This window comes from Drosophila obscura, unplaced genomic scaffold (assembly GCF_018151105.1).
Source record: "Drosophila obscura isolate BZ-5 IFL unplaced genomic scaffold, ASM1815110v1 contig_206, whole genome shotgun sequence".
Taxonomy (NCBI): Eukaryota; Metazoa; Arthropoda; class Insecta; order Diptera; family Drosophilidae; genus Drosophila; species Drosophila obscura.
This window is the reverse complement of record NW_024542797.1, coordinates 183820-204813: the sequence shown is the minus strand read 5'-3', so window position 1 is coordinate 204813 and position 20994 is coordinate 183820. Positions and strand designations below refer to the sequence as shown.

The 20994-nt window shown below is 48.1% G+C and overlaps 1 protein-coding gene across 1 annotated transcript; it reads left to right on the top strand.

Annotated features, from left to right (window-relative positions):
- The first annotated feature begins 1900 nt into the window (after positions 1-1900).
- LOC111080966 lies at positions 1901-9331 on the top strand. The gene is made up of 2 exons (XM_041594019.1): positions 1901-2025; positions 8213-9331. Exon 2 carries the CDS (start codon positions 8228-8230, stop codon positions 9104-9106), a length of 879 nt encoding a protein of 292 aa, XP_041449953.1. The 5' UTR covers positions 1901-2025; positions 8213-8227; the 3' UTR covers positions 9107-9331.
- The last annotated feature ends 11663 nt before the right edge of the window (positions 9332-20994 follow it).

Genomic DNA, 20994 nt, shown 5'->3' with positions numbered 1-20994 from the left:
AGTAGGCAAGGGAGAAATGATGACGCGAGAGTTTGGGTTTGGTTGTTTCTTGGTTTATTCAGTAATTTTCATTCATTAGTTCGTTACGTGGTTGCCCTTGCTTTTGGCTGTGTGGCTGTGTGCTTTTGTGCTGGTGGACTGCGTAATGTGGTGTTTTGCGTTTGTGACTGCCTAGTGCAGTGTCTTGTGTTCGGGCTGATGGACTGCCTACTCTTTCGAACGATCTTGGCCCTTTTATGCAGCTGGCGATCGCACCTGAGACCCTGAAATAATTGCTTATTGCTAACTTTTGATTATTGGGTGACAATAATTGTGGGGCGTGGTAAGTGGGTCGAAGCTGGGTGCTTCGTTGACAATTGCTTAGTGGGTCATAAGCAATTGTCAACTTCAAAAGTTAGCAATAAGCAATTATTTCCGGATCTCAGGTACGATCGCCAGCTGCATAAAAGGGCCAAGATCGTCCGAAAAAGTAGGCAGTCCATCAGCCCGAACACAAGACACTGCACTAGGCAGTCACAAACGCAAAACACCACATTACGCAGTCCACCAGTGCAAAAGCACACAGCCAAAAGCAAGGGTTTGATGTGTGTTTTGATGAGAGTGTTTAGCTGAGGCTGCATCGCGGTAGGTGTGGGCTGCAGTTGGGAATTGAGTTTTTGCTACCTCCGCATCGCGAAGGTGATAGCTGCAATTGGGCCGGTGTTTCGAGGTCGAGTGGTTGCGAAATATCGCCAAGAAGTGGGTGACCGAGAATTTCGTGCTGTTTTTTTCCGCTGATTGCGAAATAATGCAGAATGGGTAAAGTTGTTGATCGAGAGTTCTTAATTTTAGTAATTGCGTGCGTTGCTTAAGACTATTTTATTTTCCGGATGTGCTGACGCACCGCTGTTTGTGGAGAACCGTGGTTCGTTGGCTCTGTGTATATCAGTTTTATTATTGTCTCCGCCGTTTGTGACGAGCCATGGCTATAACCATGGTTCGTTACACCCCCCCTTTCTTCCGGGTGGGTGAAGGAGAGATTAGTGTCGTCGCTTGGCGGGTGCTGAGGTTTGCCTTTTTCCAGGTTCTTATTATATAAGAACCGTTATATTTTCTACTGCAGGTCTGATCGTGATCTTTCTGCTGTTCTGGGTGCTTTGTAGTTGGTCTCTACTTGGTGGGTCGCTTATCCCATATGACGATGGTTTTCTCCGCAGTTTTCTTTGGTAGTTCTTTGTCCAGGCATTCTTGGATCGGCGGTGCTAGGTCACTGCTCCGGGACTGGTTCGGGCTCATGTTCGGTTGGATCGGCGGCTTCGGAGTCAAATGGCTGGCTGGGGTCTTCGGGTAAGAGGGTTGTGTCGACCATGGGTATAATGTTTTGGTATGCCGGGTGTAGTACTCGTGTTATACTACAGCCAGACTGGTACGCGAACAGGTGAGTCGCGATGACGCCTCTGGTATCTCAGCAACGACTTGTGTGGGCGGCGAAGATCTCGGACATGGCTCTAGGCAAGGCTCGTTGCATGACGCTAAGAATCATGTCGGTACGCGGAAGGTACTCCAGTGTGTTGGCGAGTTTCGGGGTGGCGTCGGCCTGGGTACGACAGGGCGGCGGTCGGTGCATTGTGGGTGTTGAGAGTAGCAGCAGCGAGTTGGCAGGGGGCTGTTGTTAACAGCCGGAGCGCGCTCTCTCTTGCCTGGCGCTAGCGAGTTGGCGGGCAGCCAGCTCACTAAGCGGGAGTTTAGTATGCTACCCGCCCCCGTACATTCCGGTACGCGTCGATACATAGAATCGTTTTATATTCACACCCACATACATACACACATATAATCAAACAACCGCGCCGTTACGAGTGCCCAATAAACCAATTAGTTAACGATCATACTGTGCCTATTCATTGCGGGACACTGTGGATCTGCTGAGGGCTTATCTGCAGCACTAGGAAGCGCCCTACTACAAACATTGGTCCTTCGAGCCGGATTCTTGCTGAATCGAGATTGTCCCAGCAAGCATCGGTGGATTCCAGAGAGAACTGCAGATAAGTACGCTCATATTGTGCCGCCAATCGATTCCTTCCGCGATTGGCGTTCCGCACTATTCACGTCCGAGTGTCCACTTATCCATATGTACATATATTCTTATGTACATATTGTCCGATCTCACTAACACTTTCCGTTAGTTATTAGCAATTATCCGCTACACAGCCACAATAACGGCGTCCGACACGTATGTATATATGCATGTGCATATGTTGTGCCTGATTCGCACACACATACCCCGCCCCCAATAAAACACTCATCCGAAGTAATTTATTGGCGTTGTTTATTGTATTTATTGTTTATTGTGTATATCGAATTGGATATTCTTACAATCTTATTTTCACTCAATACTTCTCATAAATAATAAACCTCATTAATCCCGGTGGGAAAATACCTAAAAAAAAAATACCGATTACTCCACATCTACATACCACACTTAGTATATGTAGGCACGAACGCGTTCGTCCGATACGCGGTACCAGCACTCCGCTGCTTATGCAAATTTCGCAATTACCAAGAATTTAAGCATTCCAGGCGCCCCTAAAGTGACCCACAGCCCGAGCAATTTCCCCCACATCCGGGATAAATTCATCCAACAAGAGGCACAGCTCATTTCCGCAGTCTTTTTTGCATTTTTCCGCGCCAAATTCCAAATTGAAAAAAAAACTAGAGGTGACAAACCAAAAAAAAACCTAGTGGTGGCAAAAATAAAAATATCGCTCACGGGCCTCGTATCCATCGAGTAGTTAATATTTTTTCGCAAATCACCTTGTCCATCGCCCACTACGACTAAATCCATTCCAGTACCGATATTTAAACATATCGTAGTCTAGTGCGGATCCCGATTGTGATTCTTTTGTGCGCCAAAACCGCGGGGAACAAGAAAAATATCCTTTTTACTTGCGTCATATCATCCGATAGTTTTCCCGAACACTTCCGTTTTCGCTCTAAGATCGTCTTACACATCACCCACTACGACGAAATAAAATCCAATACCGATATATCAAATATCGTAGTCTAGTGCTGATTCCGTTTTCGACTTTTTCGTGCATTAAAACCACTGCCAATAAGAAAATATCAATTTTCTTGAGGAATATCGTCCGATAGTCGTGCTCGACAGGAAAACAATTCCTTGTTGTTCTGCCTCTGGTGTGGTGTCCATTTCCGCTTTATCCGCACAGTCCTCATTTGGCGTTCATTTGTGCTTCCGCGTGCGGTCCTTCTTAGTATGCCAACAGGTGTGGAAGACAACAAGAAGTTTTTGGCGGTGCCTACGCCTGGTAGATCAAGGCCATCTAGCTCATCCGTGCCATCAACGCCGACCTCGGGGACTCAAAGGGCAAGGTCCTTAGGTACTCCAAGGGCTTCCACGAGTGCCACGGCGGCGACGACCAAATCGGTGCTGTTTCCTTCGCCGATCACGACTAAGGTGCTTTCGCCTCCATACCCGCAACTAGTCGATCCTCGCTCCACACTTCCAATGGCACAGCCGATTGTCACCTCCGCACGGGCCAAGTTTGTGGCAGCCATCGATAGGCTGACCACCTTGGAGGCACGGCTCACCACTCCAGGGACCGCCACCCCATCCTCCGCGGTCTCACAGGTCCGTCGTGACCAGCTCAAAAACATGTGGGCCAAGGTGGATGCTGAATTTGAGGCATGTTCGCTGGCAATGCTGTGCGAGGCCCCTGAAGACCAAGAGGAAATTCAGAAAATGTATGGCGAGTGCTATGAGGGCTATGAGCGGTGCGTGGCGGACCTCATAGCCCAAATAGACCGCCCAGACCTCCGACCTCCCGGGCCGCAGACCTCCCAGGGCGGTTGTCGGCTGCCCCCCTGTAACATTGAAGTTTTCGCAGGGGATTACGTTCGCTGGCCGACGTTCCGCGACCTATTCACAGCGATTTATATAAACAATCCGAGGCTGTCCCCGGTGGAAAAGCTGTACCACCTCACTACTAAAACCCGTGGCGATCCGAAAGCCATAGTAGAAAAGTCCCCACTTACCAATGACGGTTTCGAGGCAGCATGGTCAGCCCTCCGTAGTCGATATGAAAATAATCGACTCCTGGTGACCACCCAGATAAATATCCTGCTATTGCTGCCTCGCTTGGGTTCCGAGACTAGTCGTGCCTTGAAAGAGCTTCAGAGCACCATTCAAGGTGTTCTAACTGCTCTGGCCCACTCCAAGGTCTGCAAAGACAATTGGGATAGTATTCTGGTGACCATCTGTGCATCCAAGCTGCCAAAACTGACCCGGGCTCTGTGGGAAGCGTCAGTGACTGACAAGAAGGAAATGCCTCCATGGACGGAAATCGACTCCTTCCTGACACAGCGGTACCTGACGCTAGAGGCCATGGAGAGCGACCCTTCCCAGGCTAGAAGCGATCCGCATCAGCAACCGTCCAAAGGCAGTCAAAATCCGCAATCCTCCGGAAGCCACGCCAACCCATTCCGGTCTCAAGGCAGTCCTCCTCCGAGGAACTTTCACTCCTTCAAGACCCACATTAATCCGAAGCAGTGCGATCTCTGCTCCAAAGAGAATCATCCGGTCCGGCTCTGCCCGCACTTCCTCCAAATGGACGTTGAAGCACGTTCAAGCTGCATCAAGACGAAGCAGTTGTGCTTAAACTGTTTTGCCCGAGGTCCCCAGCTCCGAGAGTGCACCAGCGCCCACAATTGTTTCACGTGTGGAGCCCGTCACCATACACTGCTGCATCGCGGTACTCCTGCCTCCAGTGAGTCGTCCACATCCGCGCAAATTTCCAATTCGTCCGACGCTCAGCCCACCGTGCAAAATTATTTCGCCTCGGGCACCAGGCCCGTTCTTCTAGGCACGGCAATAATTAACATTTGCCACCTGGGGACAAATTTCCGCGCCCGCGCTCTAATCGACTCGGGCTCCGAGGCTACGTTCATTACGGAACGGCTTTTTAACATCATCAAACTACCATTTCCGCCTTATTCAGGCACAAGTCTCAGGCCTAGGAGTCGGTAGCAGCTCAGTCCAAGAAGCTCTGCCACTTTTCCATTCGTTCCCCGACTAAGCCGGGCTTGCAGTTGAAAGCCGCGGCTTACGTATTGCCGGAACTAGCAGGCAATCTCCCGTCATATCCAATTCCGCTAAGTGCGTTTCCACCGTGCCCCAAACAAAGTTTTGGGGGTGGGGTGGCCCGGGGCAAAAACTCTTTCCCTCACAACAAAAACAAACCCGAACACTACAACGAAGCCGGCGCACAGCCCGCACGCGCGGGCCCGGTCCTACAATCCGATTTGACCCTTCAGATTCTGAAATGGCGCTACTTCCGATATGCGTTCAACGCCGACATCACCAAAATGTACCGTCAGATTTGGGTGGATCCAGAACACACTCGTTTCCAGAGAATCTTGTTTCGAAACGCAGAGGGGGAAATTCGTGATTACGAATTGAAAACCGTCACCTTTGGCGTCAACTGCGCCCCCTTTCTCGCCATTCGAGTCCTTCAACAGCTTTCCAACGACGTCCAATCGCAATTCCCCAGGGCTAGTCATATCATTCGGCACTTTATGTACGTCGACGATGTCCTCGCCGGCGCTGACTCCACACAGGAGGCTCAGCTAGCCATCCGCGAATTACAGGCCGCCCTCAGTTCGGCAGGTTTTCCGCTACGAAAGTGGACAGCCAACCACAAGGACGTATTGGCCGAGATTCCGAGTGACCACCTCCTCCACACTGATTTCCTGGAGATTGACGCACAGAGCACGGCAAAGAACCTTTGGCATTCGCTGGAAAGCGACCTCCGACGAGTTCTTCTTTGTTCCTCCGGTGCTCTCGCTTGAGTCATCCTACACCAAGCGAGAAGTCCTCTCGCAGATAGCGAAACTGTTTGATCCTGCAGGGTGGCTGGCACCGTTCATCGTCCGCTCCAAGATCTTCATGCAGGAAATTTGGTTGCAGGAACTGGAGTGGGATGAGAACCTTCCGAACGAACTGTGTCAATACTGGCAAGCCTTCCTGCGTAGCTACTCCTGTCTCACCAAGATCCGTATCCCAAGGTGGATTGGTTCCCAGCCATCCGTTAAGGTGGAGCACCATGGGTTCTGTGATGCCTCAGAAAAGGCTTACGGCGCCGCGATTTATGTTCGCGTTGAGATGGGCCAGCGTATCGACGTGCATCTACTGGCAGCGAAGACACGAGTTGCGCCCGTAAAAACCGTATCGCTTCCCCGGTTAGAGCTGTGCGGGGCCGTGCTTCTAGCCGAAATGGCGACGGCTATCCTGCCAAGTATGCCGACGACAGGGTCTACCTGTTACTACTGGACAGATTCCACAATCGTTCTCGCCTGGTTGAACAAGCCTGCATGCCATTGGACCACCTTCGTGGCCAATCGAGTAACGAAAATCGCTCAAACCACCGAGACCCAAAAGTGGTCTCATGTGCGCTCCGAGCACAACCCGGCGGATTTAGCCAGTCGGGGGGTTCCTCTACAGGATCTGGTTGACAACCATCTCTGGTGGCATGGGCCCTCATGGTTACAGCAACCACGCTCTCAATGGCTGCTCCAAGATCAGGAAACCCCCGTCATAGACCTCGAGCAGCGGGCTGTGAAAGTCCATTTCACAACCAGCCCACCCGAAGACTTCCTCGAGCGATTCTCCACGCTTGAAAAAGCTCTACGAGTCCGCGCGTACGTCCTGCGTTTCCTAAAGCGCTGCCGAAAACTACCGTACGCACAGGAGATCCATCCTACAAGCGGGGAAATTAACGAGGCTGAACGAACTCTTATCCTAGAAACTCAGCGCCGAGAATATTCTCAAGAGTATCACTCCTTACGTGAGAAGCGTCCAGTGCCTCGATCAAGTTCTATCCTGAATTTGAATCCGTTTATGGATCAACATGGGGTCATACGCTCCTGCGGCCGTGTATCTACGGCGCAAGGGCTGAAGTATGACGAGCGACATCCCATAATTCTTCCGTATAACTGTCGTTTGTCGCGACTCCTCACGGAGTTCACACACCGGATCACTCTTCACGGGGGCAGCAAATTGATGGTGCGACTTATCCGATCCAAGTATTGGACTCCACGGATTCAGAAGCTGATGAAGGGTGTCGTGAACTCTTGCAAAGTGTGCCTTAACCACAAAAGGAAGTTGCAAACTCAACTGATGGGGGATCTCCCCAGGGAGCGAACTTCATTCTCCCGACCGTTCACGCACACCGGAATTGACTACGCCGGTCCCTTCGAAATCCGCAACTACACAGGGCGGGCGTGCCTTATTACCAAGGGGTATGTGTGCGTGTTCGTGTGTTTCTCCACGAAGGCTATTCATTTGGAGCCTACGTCCGACCTCACCACCGAGAAATTTCTCGCTGCCTTCGCGCGGTTCGTCGCGAGACGAGGCTGTCCACAGAGTATCCACTCCGATAACGGCAAGACCTTTGTGGGCGCAGCCACAGTACTGGCCCGTGATTTCCTAGAAGCATTTAAGGACTCTGTGATTGATGCGTACAGTCACCAAAGGGTCTCGTGGAAATTCATCCCACCAGGGGCCCCACATATGGGGGGACTTTGGGAAGCCGGAGTGAAGAGCTTCAAAACCCTGTTCTATAAGGCCACGTCCACTCGTAGATACACCTTCGAGGAGCTCTCCACGCTTCTCTCGAAAATAGAGGCGTGCCTTAATTCCAGACCGCTCTCGCCTATGTCCGAAGATCCGACGGAGTTACTGGCCCTAACTCCCGGGCATTTCCTTACGGGGGGACCCTTAATGGCGACGGCGGAGCCAGAAGTTAAGGGTGACCTCACCTCGATCATAAATCGATGGCAACATCTGAAGGCACTCAACCAACAGTTCTGTCGTAGGTGGAAAGAGGAATACCTCAAGGAACTCCACAAGCGGACCAAATGGCAAACGCCCACGCCCAATCTGCAGATTGGTGATATGGTCGTCGTCAAGGAAGACAACTTGCCGTCTAATGAATGGCGTCTCGGACGAATCCATTCCGTGTACCCCGGCGCCGACGATCGGGTCCGTGTAGTCGACATCCTCACTGCACGGGGGGTCCTCAAAAGGCCCGTCGCAAAGGTCGTTCTTCTGTCCGTAGAACCTCCTCGCTCCATCCAACATTAACGAAGAGCGTGCGCGTCCCCCGCTTCCTATCCCGTTACTAACCCGTCTCCTATTCTTTGTCTTCTTCTTTCGCCATAGTTTCCGTATTTAGAGATGGCTCCACGGTCTCGTAACACCCGCACTTCGGAGAGTAGACGTTCTCGAGGTAGTAACTCCTACCGTTGCCGAGTCTGCTCCGGAAGCCATCCGCTCCGTGCCTGCCGACGCTTTCTTCGCCTGGACGCCGAGAAGAGACTCCGAGCCGTCTTGATTAACAAGTACTGCGCTAATTGCCTGGCTCATCGGCACTCCGGCAGAGACTGCCGCAGTACCAAGGGCTGCAAAGTGTGCGGTGGGAACCACCATACGCTACTCCACAACCGTGCGTCCCAGCGTTCAGGCCGCGCTTCCGGACCAGCCCCTCCGGCGGCTCCAGCCTCTAGCGTTGAACGACGCCGTCGTCTCCCCGAAAGCCGCCCCGTCGTGGAAGATCCGGCACCATCCGTGGCTACGCTCCTCCAGAACCGGAGCATCAACGTTCTCCCGACGGCCCTGGTGGTCTTAGATACGGGTTCCAGAACTTTTGAGACAGTGGCTCTTATAGACCCCTGTACCCCAGTGAGCAGCATCGACGAGTCATTGGCCATCGCCTTCAAACTGCCCTCCACGCGGGTTGGCACCGAAAAGGTGTGCACTGCGACTGTCCGCGCCAAGAATGGAAACTTCCAAGTGGACGCAGTGCTGAAGGTCGAGCCCCGCCTGCGCGTCCGCACGCCACTACGCCTCGTGACCGAGGCGGTGCGAACCCGTTTCGACGACATTCGCCTCGCCAACGAGCGCTTCCATCGCCCATCCACTGTCTCCCTCGTGCTCGGCGCCGACGTTTACCAGAAGGTGATTCAACCCGGGTTCCTCGCCCTAGGAGAAGGTCTTCCCGTGGCCCAAAGCACCGTATTCGGATGGATTGTTTCTGGGGCGTGCACTCAGCCATAGAGGTTCTCCATTGCAGTCCTGCAAGGGGGGGGAGGATGTTGAGAGTAGCAGCAGCGAGTTGGCAGGGGGCTGTTGTTAACAGCCGGAGCGCGCTCTCTCTTGCCTGGCGCTAGCGAGTTGGCGGGCAGCCAGCTCACTAAGCGGGAGTTTAGTATGCTACCCACCCCCGTACATTCCGGTACGCGTCGATACATAGAATCGTTTTATATTCACACCCACATACATACACACATATAATCAAACAACCGCGCCGTTACGAGTGCCCAATAAACCAATTAGTTAACGATCATACTGTGCCTATTCATTGCGGGACACTGTGGATCTGCTGAGGGCTTATCTGCAGCACTAGGAAGCGCCCTACTACAAACAGTGGGTGTATCGTCCTGATTTCCGCAACCAGCGTGGGGTTAGCGTGGCTGTTTCCCGTGTTGCTGGGCTGTCGGGTGGTGGTTGCCGTTGTCCTTTTTCGATGCTGATGGTCGGTTTTGAGGGTGTCCGTGCGTTCAATTCTTCCGTTGTGGATTCTGTGCGTGCTTGCTCTGTTGCTTGCGAGCGCCGGGTTCAAGTGTTGTGACGTCGCTTCCGCCGGGGTATGCTCGCCGCGCCGGGTTCCCAGAAATTTGTTAGGTTTCTGGCTGTGGTAGCTGAAAGGGATATCTCGGTTCAAGAATAAAGCAAGGACAAGTAGTATAGTAAAAAGGATTTTTTATTGGTCTTAATTGTACAGAGTTGGAAATAGGTTGGATTGTGGTGACTCGTCTTCCTTCTGGATCTTCCTTCGGTTTTGGCTACTCGGCCGCACGGCGCTGTTTGCTGCGTGCTGCGTCGGTTTGGAAGTCGAGTGGCTCGAGGGTATTCCGACGAGAGTATGGAGGCGGAGGTTTGGACACACTCCGAGGAGAAGATCGAGGCGGAGGTTTGAACACACTCCGAGGAGAAGATTGGTGCGGAGGTTTGAACACGCTCCGAGGAGAAGATCGATACGGAGGCTTGAACACACTCCGAGGAGAAGATTGATGCGGAGGTTTGAACACGCTCCGAGGAGAAGATTGATGCGGAGGTTTGAACACACTCCGTGGAGAAGATTGGTGCGGAGGTTTGGACACGCTCCGAGGAGAAGATTGATGCGGAGGTTTGGGAAAGGTTCAGAGTTTTGGACACACTCTGGCGAGGATTCAGAGGTTTGGACACACTCTGGAGAGGATTCAGAGGTTTGGACACACTCTGGAGAGGATTCAGTGGTTTGAGCACACTCTGGAGAAGATTCAGAGGTTTGGACACACTCTGGAGAGGATTCAGAGGTTTGCACACACTCTGGAGAGGATTCAGAGGTTTGGACACACTCTGGAGAGGAGAGGTAAAGTATTGAGCAGAACGAGTGGAAAGGTAGATATTACCTTTATCACAAGGTCCGCTGTAAAATTCTGGTTTGTTAGGCCAGCGCTTTCCGATCTGGCGATCCTCCTTTTATTGCCGGCGATCAGCTGTGGGTGCCCCGATATGGGCCTAACGCGTTTTGATTTTGCCATAACGCTTCCCGGCCCAGCTGTTAGTGTGACCGTGTTCGGTGCGCGTTGGTCACACTAGTCTTTGGCGCGCGTGTTCCTGGTTTGGATTTGTATTTAAATGTTAAACGGTTTTTTATACCTGTACTCAAAAAAGAGTTAAGGGGTATATTAGATTTGTGGTAAAAGTGGATGTGTGTAACGCAGAGAAGGAAACGTTTCCGACCCAATAAAGTATATATATTCTTAATCAGCATCAATAGCCGAGTCGATATAGCCATGTCTGTCCGTCTGTCTGTCTGTCCGTCCCGATGAGCGCCTAGATCTCAGAGCCTATAAGAGCTAGGGCAACCAAATTTGGTTTCCAGACTCATGTGATATCCCACTGCTACAAGTGTATTTCAAAATTTCGTCCCGCCCCCACAAAGGACGAAAATCTGTGGCAGCCACAATTTTAAAGATACGCTAAAACTAAAAATGCTGTAGTAGATAGCAGATGTAGCAAAAAAATTTAAAATGTAAAATTTTGTTTTTTTTCTAAAATTCTAAAAAATCATCAGCTCAAAAATGTATATTCTGACTGAGTACGGTTATAAGTAGAGTCGCGTCCCCAGAAGCGACTCGCACGTTCCTTCTCGTTTTTCTTATTTATTTATTGGAAGGAACTTCATGGTTTTTTGTCGCTTATAAATATGTGATAACTAGCTGACCCGGCAAACTTCGTACCACCTAACAGTCAATGAATGTCGTGTTACTTTTTAGCTGAACTAATTTAGGCTTTGATGAACGTAAAACAATGATACAAAATAATATATTTATATAGATAGAAACAAAAAAGTATTTTATTATGATGAATGATGATAAAAACATAAATACAGAATGAGAATAAAAATAAAAGAAAATAAAAAATAATAAATAAGTACTTCAAACTCATGTCAGAAAAAAATGATTGAAAACTATGTTGTGCAAATTGGGAAAAAAAAAAAATAAAACTCGGATTAATTCATTAATAGGATTTTCATTCAAGCACTTTGTGGTAAACGACATTCTTTGTTTTTTGGTCAGGCGCAAGAACAAATAAAGCGGATGGTTTGCCGACACGTGAGCATGCCACGTACAATTGACCATGAGAAAAACATGCATTTTCTAGATTGAGGCCACAAATAGTCAAGGATTGGCCCTGTGATTTGTTGATCGTCATGGCGAAGGCAAGACGAATCGGGAATTGAATTCGTTTAAACTCAAAGGGCATATCCGTTGGGATCATCGGAATCCTTGGAATAAGAACTTCCTCATCTTTAAATTTTCCTTTAAGTATCGACGCGCTAATAACATTGCTCATCAGTTTTCTTATAACCAAACGCGTTCCATTACACAGTTTTGGTTGGTTTAAATTTCTAAGCATGATGACAACCGAGCCAACTTTAAGTTTTAAATTGTGCGGTGGTAAACCAGGCACATCCAAGGAGTTTAAAAATTCAGTTGGATAATTAGTGGCTTCTTCTTCGTTTGTTACACAGTAGGTACAGAGTACCTACGATTTGATTTTGAATTATAAAATTGAGGTCATCTACATCTTTATTTTTAGCGGCCAAAATTGCTCGCTCACTTAACCATTTAGTAATTTTGTGGTTAGCAATGATATCCGGGAATACTTTCTTGTCTTTTGTCTTTTGATGATACAAAATTGCAAAAATTTGGAGGAAATGAAATCAAACCGCTCGACTTGTCAACAGGAACACGGCCATTACCGATAGTCAGCAATTGCTTCGAGAAATCATCAGCAGATAGATCGTTCAACAATGCAACTCTCATATTTACAGACAGTTGAAGTTTCTTTACATATCGCCACAGATTTGATGCTTTGAGGCAAGCGTTTATTTCGTCGGCAGCAGTAGATCTTGGAATGACTGGTAGTGTTTGTCGGAAATCGCCAGATAATAAAATCATTGCACCACCAAAACATCTCGAGTCATTGCGCAGATCTTTTAATGTTCGGTCTAGTGCTTCCAATGCGCGTTTGTGCGCCATTGTGCATTCGTCCCATATGATGATTTTTGATGCTACTAAAACTTTGGCCATTGCGGAGTGTTTCGAAATGTTACATGTCGGTTGTTCAGTAGTTTGAAGGTTTAATGGTAATTTTAACGCTGAGTGAGACGTACGGCATCCGTCTAACAATGTGGCCGCTATTCCAGAAGAAGCAATTGCTACCGCAATTTCGGATCTCGCACGTACAGTGGCCAAAATCAATGACATGAGGAATGTCTTCCCAGTTCCACCGGGGGCATTCAAAAAAAATAAGCCGCCATTTCCATCATCAATTGAATTAATCAGTGTATCATAGACTTCCCTCTGCTTAGGATTCAACAGAGGTACATTCGTTTGAACTGATTGGATTAGTTCATGTGGATCATATTCACGTTCACGTTCCAATTCTCTATTCGATGCGTCATTCATTCCGCGATCTGGCGCTGGCATTCCTAACCTAACTAACAAACTGCCGCACATGAGGTAACACATATCTTCGATCAAGAGCAAAGTCTGGATATGGATCTCCTCATTCACCTCAAGATCGGAATTTCTTGAGCTGACGCGAATTCGATGTAAAATATCTTCTGACATGTTATCTTTGTATTTGTTCCACAGGTCACGTGGGTTCGATGGGAAGCATGTTGAAATGATGATAGCAAATAATGTGCGTATCTGACTTGGAGATGCAGAAATAATTGCTTCAGCGATTGTCGTGTCCCAATGACTATCGTTTTCAAGCAAATTTAGCTCTTGACATGCTGCACGAAATGTGGGGCACACAATACCATTAACAGTTCGTAGTGATTCAAATGATGCTGGACCTCGAACATTCATGCTGGCCCTGTACCAGCAACAACCGCAAATAGAAACATTCATCATTCTTCGGATGAACTGTGTAAGGTGTGGTTCTGTTTCGGCTTCGCGTCAAACCACTTGCCGATGCTGACGTCTCCTGCTCTTCCTATTTTTATCGAGCATGCCTCTTCCTGCCCTTTCCGTATTTTAAAGCGTCGTTGTTCGTGGGCCGGGCGGTCGGCACTCCTTTTTTTTGATAAGCTCGACGTGTCTTTCCTCTAGTATTGTCCCTGGCGCTATTCCCCATTGCGGTAGGATGGTGCAGCTCGTGGGCCCGTGTCGCCATTCGGGTTCTGGCGTTGGCCTCCTTTCGGAAATTGCTCGTGCTCCAGCTCCAGTATGTCGGCGTCTCGTTCTTTCTCCTCGACCATTTTTGCCCATCCGACGGCTACCGTTGGCTTTGTATTCGGCTGTTTTGGTTTTGGTGTCGACGTAGGTACGGTGGGGTTCGACGGAGGTTTCTTGCCTGTTCCCGTTTCTGGTATTTGCAATCGTGCCTTCGCTTGCTGTGCCGCGTTGCGTGATGTCGTTGGTTTTTATACCCGTACTCAAAAAAGAGTTAAGGGGTATATTAGATTTGTGGTAAAAGTGGATGTGTGTAACGCAGAGAAGGAAAATTTTCCGACCCCATAAAGTATATATATTCTTGATCAGCATCAATAGCCGAGTCGATAGAGCCATGTCTGTCTGTCCGTCTGTCCGTCTGTCCGTCTGTCCGTCTTGTTTGACGCCTGGATCTCAGAGACTATAAAAGCTAGAGGAACCAAATTTTGTTTCCAGACTCATGTGATATCACACTGCTACAAGTGTATTTCAAAATTTCGCCCCGCCCCCTTCCCCTCCCACAAAGGACGAAAATCTGTGGCAGGCACATTTTTAAAGATACGATAAAACTAAAAACGCAGTATCGTAGAGAATGGCCATATCTACCAGATTGCCGAATCTGAATCAGATCGGATCATAATTATAGCCAGAATGAAGAAATTAATTTTCAGTTGCTTCCCCTCCCCCTCCGACAAACGACAACGCAACTCATTTTCCTTCTCGCTCGCACACTCTGCCGCGTTCAGTGCGCAAGCAACCCCTAGCGGAGGAGATGTATAATCTAAATGGTACATGTACAATCTACATGTTAGATGTAGAATAGACATTGTAGATAAGATGTAGATAACAAATGTAGCAAAAAAATGTAAAATGTAAAATTTTTTTTTTTTTAAAATTCTAAAAAATCATAAGCTCAAAAATGTATATACTGACTGAGTACGGGTATAAGTAGAGTCGCGTCCCCAGAAGCGACTCACACGTTCCTTCTCGTTCTGCATCGGTCTGGGGCTTTCTTGGTGGAGCCACTACTTTTGTTCTGGATACCTTTATCCTGTTTGTATTCTCTGGTCCAGCATCTTTGTGCGCCTGCCTTCGTCCTGGTGGGCCGCCATCCTCTCCTTAAACCTTTTCGCCGTTACGTCGAACTTCTTATTCATATCGCTTCTTCGACTTTCTACTTGTAAATTGTACTCCGTTGTCCGAGATCAGCTGTTTCGGTGCTCCTCCCCTTGCAGGGATTTTTTCTCTAAACGCTTTTATGAGCGTGTCAGCTTTTGCCTGTCTGGCCGGTGTGACCTCTACCCATTTTGAGAATTTATCGATGAATACTATCATTACCGTGTTGCCATGCGAGGTTCTCGGTAAAGGGCCTACAAAATCTACGCATATCGTCTCCCACGGTGCGTCTGCTATCCTTGTTAGCATTTTTCCGGCTGCTGCTTGTTGTGATACTTTGTACATGTGGCAACTCTCGCACGCTCGTACGAATCTTGTCACATCTTTACTTAAGCCTGGCCAGAAATATCGTTGTCGTATTCGATGTTTTGTTCGTCTGATACCTAGATGTACGGCCGTTGCATTCGAATGATTCTCTTTTAATACTCTGCTCTGATCTTGTTTTGCCACACACAACTTCCATGGCTGGTCGTCCTCGTCTGTTTGGCTCGGTATATGTCTGTATAACCGTTCGTGCTTGATCACTTAGTCGGGCGTTTCTTTCGGTGTTGTTGTTACCTGTTTCCATTTAGCTTGATACCATGCGCAATCTACTACTCTAGATACTCTCAGTTCCTCGCGTGGTAAGCGGGATAGTCCGTCCGCCACTGCGTTCAATTTTCCTTTTCGGTATCTGATTTCGAAGGTGAATGGCTGTAGTCCCAACGCCCACCGTGCTACTCTTCCGGATGGACTTTCGATGGAATTAAGCCATTTTAGTGCTAGGTGGTCAGTGACTACTATAAACTTGTATCCCTCTAGATACATTTTCATTTTGTGGATGCTCCCGTAGATCGCGAGACATTCCTTTTCGGTAGCTGAGTATCTTATTTCCTCGCTCTTTAGTTTTCGGCTTGCATACGCAATCACGTGTTCCCCATCTGCATCTTCCTGGGTTAATACTGCTCCGATTCCGCAGTCGCTTGCGTCGGTCTGTAGGATGAACTGTTTGCTAAAATCCGGGTATGCTAGGACTGGTGCTTCAGTCAGGCATAGTTTTAGTTTTTTTCCCAGACAAATTTTTGCCCTTTTTTCAGTAAGTCCTGTAGTATTTTTGCTCGTTCGGTAAAGTTTGGCAAAAAATCTTCTATACCATGATGCTAGACCCAGGAAGCTATGTAATTGCTTTAGGGTTGTTGGTGCTGCCAATTCTTTGACCGCCGCTACTTTTTCTGGGTCTGTATGTATTCCCTCCTCCTGGTTCTCTGATGCATGTTCGGCTTTCGTGTCCATTTTGTCCACATCGGTGGCATTTTGGTTGTCTCCATTGTGATCGTTGCCCCGTTGTCTGGTTATTCAGCTGAGTATTGGTCGTGGTTTTTGACAGGCCTGCCTCTCTCTCCAGTTTCTCAAACTCTTCCGCTGTTATAATGAATTCTGATCGAGTCGGGAATTTTGTTCTCTTCACATAGAGTTTGATCGGTAGCCTACAATTCCGGTATGCCATGTCTAGTTTCTCGTTCTCGGTGTACGTCCCAAATCTCATCAATTTACGTAAGTCTTGAATGAATTCTCGTATGGTCTCTGTTTCTGCTTGTTTCCGTTCTGATACGAGTTGTATCAGTTCTTCATGGTATTGTGGCGACATGAAGGTCTCCTTTAACTGGCTTTTCACGTCCTCCCATGTCGTTATGGCGCTGGGTTTTGTGTGCCACCAGTCCAATGCACTCTTCTCCAGTATTACTGGCATTGCAAATACTATGTGGTCTACTTCGATCCCATATGTCTCTGCTAATTCCTCCATTCGGCTGAGGAATTCGAGCAGTTCTCCATTCCCCGTGAATGTGAGGTCCCACTTCATTATTTTATCTATTATGGCCACCGCTTCTGGTGAACCTTTTCGTATCTGCTTTGGAAACAGTGTTCTGTATTGTTCTGTGTTGTTATCCTCGGTGATTGTTTTGGGCTCCTGCCTCTTGTCTGGGTTGTTCCGAGTTGGTCCAGCCTCTCCAGTATTTCCCTGCTTAGGTCCTTCCTTTCCGTGAATTGTATTAGTTGTTTCCGCAATATTTCCACTCCTTCAGTTTTTTCCAATCCAAATTCCTCGCAGTAGCTGATCAGCTCTGCTTTTGTCGCTTGGTTGATCCACACTCTTGCCATCTTGACCATAAGATATTTTCACTTTACCCTATCACAACCTGCTCGGGTGCCACTGTGACGTCGCTTCGTCCGGGGTATGCTCGCCGCGCCGGGTTCCCAGAAATTTGTTAGGTTTCTGGCTGTGGTAGCTGAAAGGGATATCTCGGTTCAAGAATAAAGCAAGGACAAGTAGTATAGTAAAAAGGATTTTTTATTGGTCTTAATTGTACAGAGTTGGAAATAGGTTGGATCGTGGTGACTCGTCTTCCTTCTGGATTATCCTTCGGTTTTGGCTACTCGGCCGCACGTGGCTGTTTGCTGCGTGCTGCGTCGGTTTATAAGTCGAGTGGCTCGAGGGTACTCCGACGAGAGTATGGAGGCGGAGGTTTGAACACACTCCGAGGGGAAGATCGGTGCGGAGGTTTGAACACGCTCCGAGGAGAAGATCGATACGGAGGTTTGAACACACTCCGAGGAGAAGATTGATGCGGAGGTTTGGACACGTTCCGAGGAGAAGATTGATGCGGAGGTTTGAACACACTCCGAGGGGAAGATTGGTGCGGAGGTTTGGACACGCTCCGAGGAGAAGATTGATGCGTAGGTTTGGGAAAGGTTCAGAGTTTTGGACACACTCTGGCGAGGATTCAGAGGTTTGGACACACTCTGGAGAGGAGTGTTCTAAGTTGGTCAGATTTAGACACGCATATCAGCAACAGACAGTTGCACCGAGCACACAGACTCAACGACATTTATAAGTATAAGCCCAGGCTTGGGTATACATACAAATTTGCAGACAGCAGAGTAAAGCAGATAACAGACAGCAATCATGCCACCAAAGCACAAGCCGAAAACGCCTAAAACGGCAGACAAAGAAAAGATAGCTGACGAAGACGACATACAGCATATTTCCGATTATGATGAAATTCACAACACGGTAGTTCCAGCTTTGACACCTTTTCCAGCTACAAAAAAAGGAGGATCAGGAACATCAGAATGCTCTCGGAAATCGTCGAAAATGGAGAAACTCGAAATTCAAATGGATTTTTTGATGCAGCAAAAAGTTGAGCTTCAACAACAAATAGAACTGGAATGTGCAGTGTCCTCAGGAAGACAAAGCACAGGCGGAATCCAGAACACGTAAGTGCTTCGACACACTTCCTCGTATTTTACAGTTTAAGTGTAGCGCTGATAATGGTAATAACGAAAAGACGAGTGTTGAGCTAGCGAGCTTTTTCACTAGCTGTTGAATTTAGATTAAATTAAGAAGTCGAGCGATTCAATATACTTTATGTGTGTACAGTTTATTTGTTAAGTAGGCGAAATATGGGGTGCGTAGGTGTAGCGAAATAAAGCGAGGGGTACCGGATGATCAAATCAAAGCGAGAATTGAAGACGCAGGGTCTGTTCAATATGCGAGAGAAGTGAGTGATTGATCAAGACAGTAGAACGTGAGTGCGATAATGATGACGATCAATTAAAGACTAGAAGAGGGCAGGCGGACCGAATTGCCCGTTCCCTAATGCAAGCGAGAGAGAGAACGAAAGAAGCGATAGAAGCTCGGCTGCTGCTGAGCCGAGCACGAGCGATAGATAGAGAGAGAGAATGCGATAGAACAGTATAGATGCTGCAGCTGCAGTAGCAAATGAAGAAGGAGATATAAAGAGGCGAAAGAACGGCCGCTGCCGTGAGTAATTATAATCGGTTACAATATATATGCAGTGGGCAATGCAAATAGAAAACAAAGGTGAGATTACGTTAATTTGCTCCACTGGCTATTTTGAGGAATTTATTGGGGAATATGAGGCCGGGAAACCAGACATACTCCCCCCGTTGAAAGCCTGACTTTCAACAGATGCTGAAGGGTTTCACAGCCGTCGCTTGTGGCTGATTTGATGTAGCAATCCTGATTCCGTATTTAGCAAAGCATCTTGAGACACGTCAATGAATCCGGGTATGAATTTGACCAATGTCCCAGGGTTCTGTATACGCTTTGAACGCAGCTGCAGCGACGAGATGTAATCTTCTTTCCATCGCGTACAGGAGATATGGAGTAAGTAGGTAACGCATTGCCTGTCATCCAATTGACGCAAGATCAGGCATGTTACGCTAGGTTCAGGAAACGAAAAGAGAGGGCCACGAACTGGCACATCCAGATCGGCAGAGCTCTCTGTAATTGAAGCTAATGTTGTAGGATTAAAAATGCCCAAAATGTGGCCTGAATTGTCAGTGATTCGAAAGCAATTGTAGTTGCCCATCTTCACGGCAGCTCCACTCCCCCTAATAGGCCAATATTGGGATGGACTTATTGCAAGCAGAGCACGAAGTCCAGCGCGAAGTTTCTGCTTATTAGCGTTGATGAACGCTAAGGTTTTGGTGCGCTGAACTAGAGTCTTGTTTGGTACGCCGATTGGATGACGGCCAGCCAGGTTTAACGAAGATTGAGAATGAGTTCCATAAATCAAAAGAGGGGGCTCGTTCAAATGAATCCGACGAGACCAACGAGAAGAAATACCAACCGGATTGTGACCGTTTGACTTCACGTAGCTACTGGCACGATAAGTCTCAATGCTGACGTTGCAGAATCCGTCAGCTTCACACTCAGAGCTTAGAGCTGGTCTTGATAAAGGAAGTTTAGGACCAGGTAGTCCGGAGGGGTCGTTGGGCTGTTCTTCTGTAGACAAGGCATGAACTGAGCGCCTGCAGGGCGCGTCGACGACTGAATGTTCAAGCACGAGAGTAATGGTCTCTTAGTAGCCGGTTCCGAAGCTAGTTCCAACGGTGCTGGGACATCGCTGCCAATGTCGAACTTCAAATGTGGTTCCTTGTAACCTGTCGTCAATTGAGCAGCTGATAAAGCTGGTTTCTCCAAAATCGTATTGTACTCCTCCTGAGAACGGGAGCTGGATTCAGAGACATCCATGCATACGTCGCGAAAATGATTTTTTGCATCAACAGACTGCTTTACCCGCTCATCTGTTGTCAACTGCAGCATTCGCCCCACACATAAGCATGTGGCTGGCTTCGTTGTATCCGTAGATGGCGATTGCACAAGGCATAGAACGGGTGCCGGATTCCTCCGTGGTGGCAGCTGCCTGCCAACAATATTAGCAATAATAGTTTTTGCTGAAACTGTAGAGGGAGGAGGCAGGTGAGGGTTGAGACGAGAGATTTCCAGCCGAATCGAAGCATTCAGCGGCATAAAACCACAATTAAACTTTTCGCACAATCCAATGTGATTATTGTCGTAATCCAACTCTTGGAGCTCGTTGTGCAGGGTTTTAAAAGTGCCCTGCAGCTCCTCGATCTCCTTCAGCCATACAATTAGCGTAAAATAATCACGCAGCGATATCTCACTCTCCAAAATAGCCTTCATCCTTTCCAATTGTTTTATTAATGAAGGTACTTTCAGTCTCAGGAAAGTCACCCTGTTTTTAGCTGCGGCTACTGCAATGTCGTTTCCAGCATCGGTTCCCATAGCAAGGGCAGAGTTAGAAACGTTTCTAGCGGGAAGATGACCGAAAAGAGCAACACGCAAAATATACGGGAAAGACTGCCGACAGCTATGCCCTATATGCATGGGCTGTCTCTATAAGCTTGTATGCACCTATGTGGTCGATGACACGGGTTGAGACAGCAGGCAAGTGAAACCAAACGAACGAACGGATCTTGAGGGTAATTTCGATAATAAATTGTAGTTTGTAATTTGCACTACCGAATTGTTTATTGCACAAATCACGTCGGGGTCACCAAATGTTGAGCTAGCGAGCTTTTTCACTAGCTGTTGAATTTAGATTAAATTAAGAAGTCGAGCGATTCAATATACTTTATGTGTGTACAGTTTATTTGTTAAGTAGGCGAAATATGGGGTGCGTAGGT

Bases quoted from the DNA above. Each gene is read 5' to 3' on its own strand.
- LOC111080966 (XM_041594019.1), top strand. From the start codon at position 8,228: ATGGCTCCACGGTCTCGTAACACCCGCACTTCGGAGAGTAGACGTTCT.